General features: G+C 34.3%; 1 protein-coding gene across 1 annotated transcript; it reads left to right on the top strand.

Annotated features, from left to right (window-relative positions):
* Positions 1-279: 279 nt before the first annotated feature.
* Positions 280-2,110, top strand: LOC102594494 (uncharacterized). Its single transcript, XM_015314506.1, has 2 exons — positions 280-579; positions 736-2,110. The coding sequence occupies exons 1-2, from the start codon at positions 541-543 to the stop codon at positions 1,819-1,821; spliced, it is 1,125 nt and encodes a 374-aa protein (XP_015169992.1). The 5' UTR covers positions 280-540; the 3' UTR covers positions 1,822-2,110.
* The last annotated feature ends 1,245 nt before the right edge of the window (positions 2,111-3,355 follow it).

Below are 3,355 nucleotides of genomic sequence, written 5' to 3'. Positions count from 1 at the left end.
TGCTTCAAGATGAACCATCATTCTAATTGCCCAAGCTTGATAATTCTCACCATTGAAGACTGGTGGAGTTAAGAAGCTTGTTTCAAAATTCATTTTCTATAAACTATTTAAGATAGTAGTTCAAAGAAGGGTTTATATGGTTCACTCTTTTCTCACAGATCCCTCAAGATGGCAATGTTCTAATACCAATCTTTAGGTTTTTAACAGGAGAATAACAGATGTTTACTAAGAAAGAAAAGAGAAGAAACAAGGTTAAGTTTTCTTTTATTGAAATAATGACTGCAATATAAATACATGAATTCATAACTTAAAAAGCTAAAGAAAAGGAGTGAAATAAGCTAACATTATCTCCAATAACTAAAGCCTAAAATATAGCAACTAACTAATCAGATTCTGCCAAATACTGCAGCCTAATTTATCTGAACTTAATCCTACTTTTAAGCTGTATATTGATACAGCAGAAAGTGGAACTAATCTCCAGGTTTTGAGGCGCCACTTTCAATACTCTCACAGAAGCAAAGGGAAGCAATATATACAAATATGGTGCTGCTGCTACTTCATTCTAATAAGATGGATCAGGTATATTATCTGTAAGATTTACATCAGTTTGCAATGGTTCTCCTTTGAACAATTGATGCATTAGAAACAAGGGGACCCATTAATAAACATCCAACTGCTACTGTTTATTCCCTGAGTCTTTTTCCAATGTTTATTTTTGTCATTGGATTGTTACAGGCTAGAGAACTAGTTGGCGCTCTACCTGGGATGTTCCCTGGTAGCTTGATGCCTGTACTTCTTCAAGCTGGTGTACATGTGAGAGAGAACAAGGCTGCTAAAGCTGAAGAAATACTTGGACAGTATGCAGATAAGTTTCCTGACAGGTCCAAGGTTATCCTGCTTGCAAGGGCTCAGGTTACTGCAGCTGCTGGCCATCCACAGATTGCAGCTGATTCCTTGGCGAAAATACCTGACATTCAACACAAGCCTGCAACTGTTTCCACTATTGTCTCTCTCATGGAACGGGCTGGAGATATTGATGGTGCCGATGCTGTGTTTGATTCCACAATCAAGTGGTGGTCAAATGCCATGACTGAAGACAATAAGCTCAATACCATCATGCAGGAGGCTGCTGCTTTCAAGCTCAGGCATGGAAGGAAAGAGGAGGCAGCACGCCTTTATGGGCAGCTAGTGAAAAGCCATGGAAGTAAGGTCCAAATGCTGGTGCCACTGAAACATACGGAGGGAAGATTAAGGATAAGGCGAAGAAAAAGAGGAAGAGAAAGCCAAAATATCCAAAGGGCTTTGACCCAGCTAATCCAAGACCTCCACCCAATCCAGAGAGGTGGCTTCCCAAGAGGGAGAGGTCTAGTTACAGACCAAAGAGAAAGGATAAGAGAGCAGCTCAAATTAGAGGTTCTCAAGGTGCAGTGGCTAAAGAGGCAGCGAGCAATAGCGATACGAAGTCAAACCAACCAGCTAATCCAAAAGGAGCCTCTCAGAATGCAGTGCAATCGAAGGCTTCATCCAAATCTCAACTTTGAAATTTGTTGCAAACAAATTGACACGCCTAGTGGGACCAAATCTGTCATCCATCTCTTCTCTCACAAATCAAATATGCCACAAAACCTCAAAGGTGGAAGAATGCATACTTCAAGCTCCGTCTTTGAGTTTATCAAGTCTACGCTCCGACAAGCCATGAAGCAGGGGACATTTGTAGACATTGAAATCTTGTGGGACTCTACAAGACGTGTCCAATTTCAATTTGGATTCTACAAGAGATGTTCAATTCCAGTTAAGGTTCTTGGAGGCTATCCACCCTAAAACCTAATTCATGACTATATAAAGGATACTATATTCCTTGAAAAGAAATCTCGAAAATTCCATAAATTCATGGGATATTCATCAAGAGATCAAGATGTAGCCTCATATGTTCGAGAAATAAGTCACTAACGACCCTCGAATTATGAAGATCAAGTCAAAATCATATTCTTAAGAGGGAGAAGAATCAAGGAAGGAACGGATTTGTACCTACACTGTTTATCAATATTTTTTTTTTATGTTTTTTCATATTTTATTTGTGATTACAATTTGTTTTCTATCACCTTTTTAAAAATTGTTGCAAACAGTGTGCATATGGCATTTCATTCAATTGAAACCTTTCACACGTGTAAAATTTTTGTTTCAAAAAGACTATGTCTTGATTCACTCCATCAATCATCGATAATTTGAAGAACTCGTCACCTACTTATGTAATACAGTTTATTAATTGACATGTGAATTGAAAGGTCCCACAAGATTATTTAAAAATAAATTATAAAAAAGACAATATTGAAAATCTATATTATTCCTAATTAGAATGCCTAAGTAGAGGACAAGAAACAAAAAAAATAATTCATATTAATTAACAAGAAGGAATAGCAGCACCGTTTTAAAATTTTAATAACTTCTATATAAAAAAATTGTTTTCATTCTTTTATTAGAGTTTATCATTTTAAATATTTAAGTATAATTTAAAGTACGAGTTATTTTTATATTTGCATAATTCAACTTCTTTCCATGCAATCAATTAAGAGAACAATAAGAATTTTAACTCTTAACTCATAGTGTTACTGATATGATTTAGTTGGTTTATTTTAAAAAGTTATATTATATTGATACGATTTTAAAATCACATTATTTTTAAGTTACTTAAATGATGCTGGCATGCCTTCTTTTTCCTTGATATATATGGAGATCTTTTTTTTTTTACATTTAAGTTTTTTTATATTGTCCTCTAGTTAAGCATTCTAATTAGGAACAATATAGACTTTTAAAAGTCTTTTTCTTAAATTTATTTTTAAATAATCTTGTGGGACCCTTCAGTCCACATGTCAATTAATCAACTATCTCACATAAGTAATGTTGATTATGCGACTCACAAAATAAAATTCTCGTTCATAACTTCTTTAGTTTTCTTCACATCCAGAGAAGATGAGAGAGAGCAAAGAGTAGCAGTTTCTAGCATTTCTCCTTTGGGAACAATATTTGCACTTTTATTGCTGTTTTTTTATGTCTAAGCTGGGTTTGGGCCGCTTGTTGATGTGAGGCCAAAATACATATTTTTAATTATTATTTGTCTCACATTTATTATTTATATTTGTCCTTTTTGAACATGGATTTTATGAATTGTACTTAATAGTAATTTTATTTGTAGGATTAAATTGGTGTGAAGATGAAGAAATTTAGAGCTAAAACGAATTAAAGAAGAAAGGTTGAAGAAAGAAATCAAGCAACCAGCAGAATGGATTAAATTGAATATAATAATATTATATATTATATAAAAGTTGCAAAGAATCAGAGTTGAATTGAATACCGC

The sequence above is a fragment of the Solanum tuberosum genome, unplaced genomic scaffold (genome assembly GCF_000226075.1).
Source record: "Solanum tuberosum cultivar DM 1-3 516 R44 unplaced genomic scaffold, SolTub_3.0 scf00015, whole genome shotgun sequence".
Classification (NCBI taxonomy): domain Eukaryota; kingdom Viridiplantae; phylum Streptophyta; class Magnoliopsida; order Solanales; family Solanaceae; genus Solanum; species Solanum tuberosum.
The sequence above is the reverse complement of the archived record's forward strand: the minus strand, read 5'-3'. Positions and strand labels throughout refer to the sequence as shown.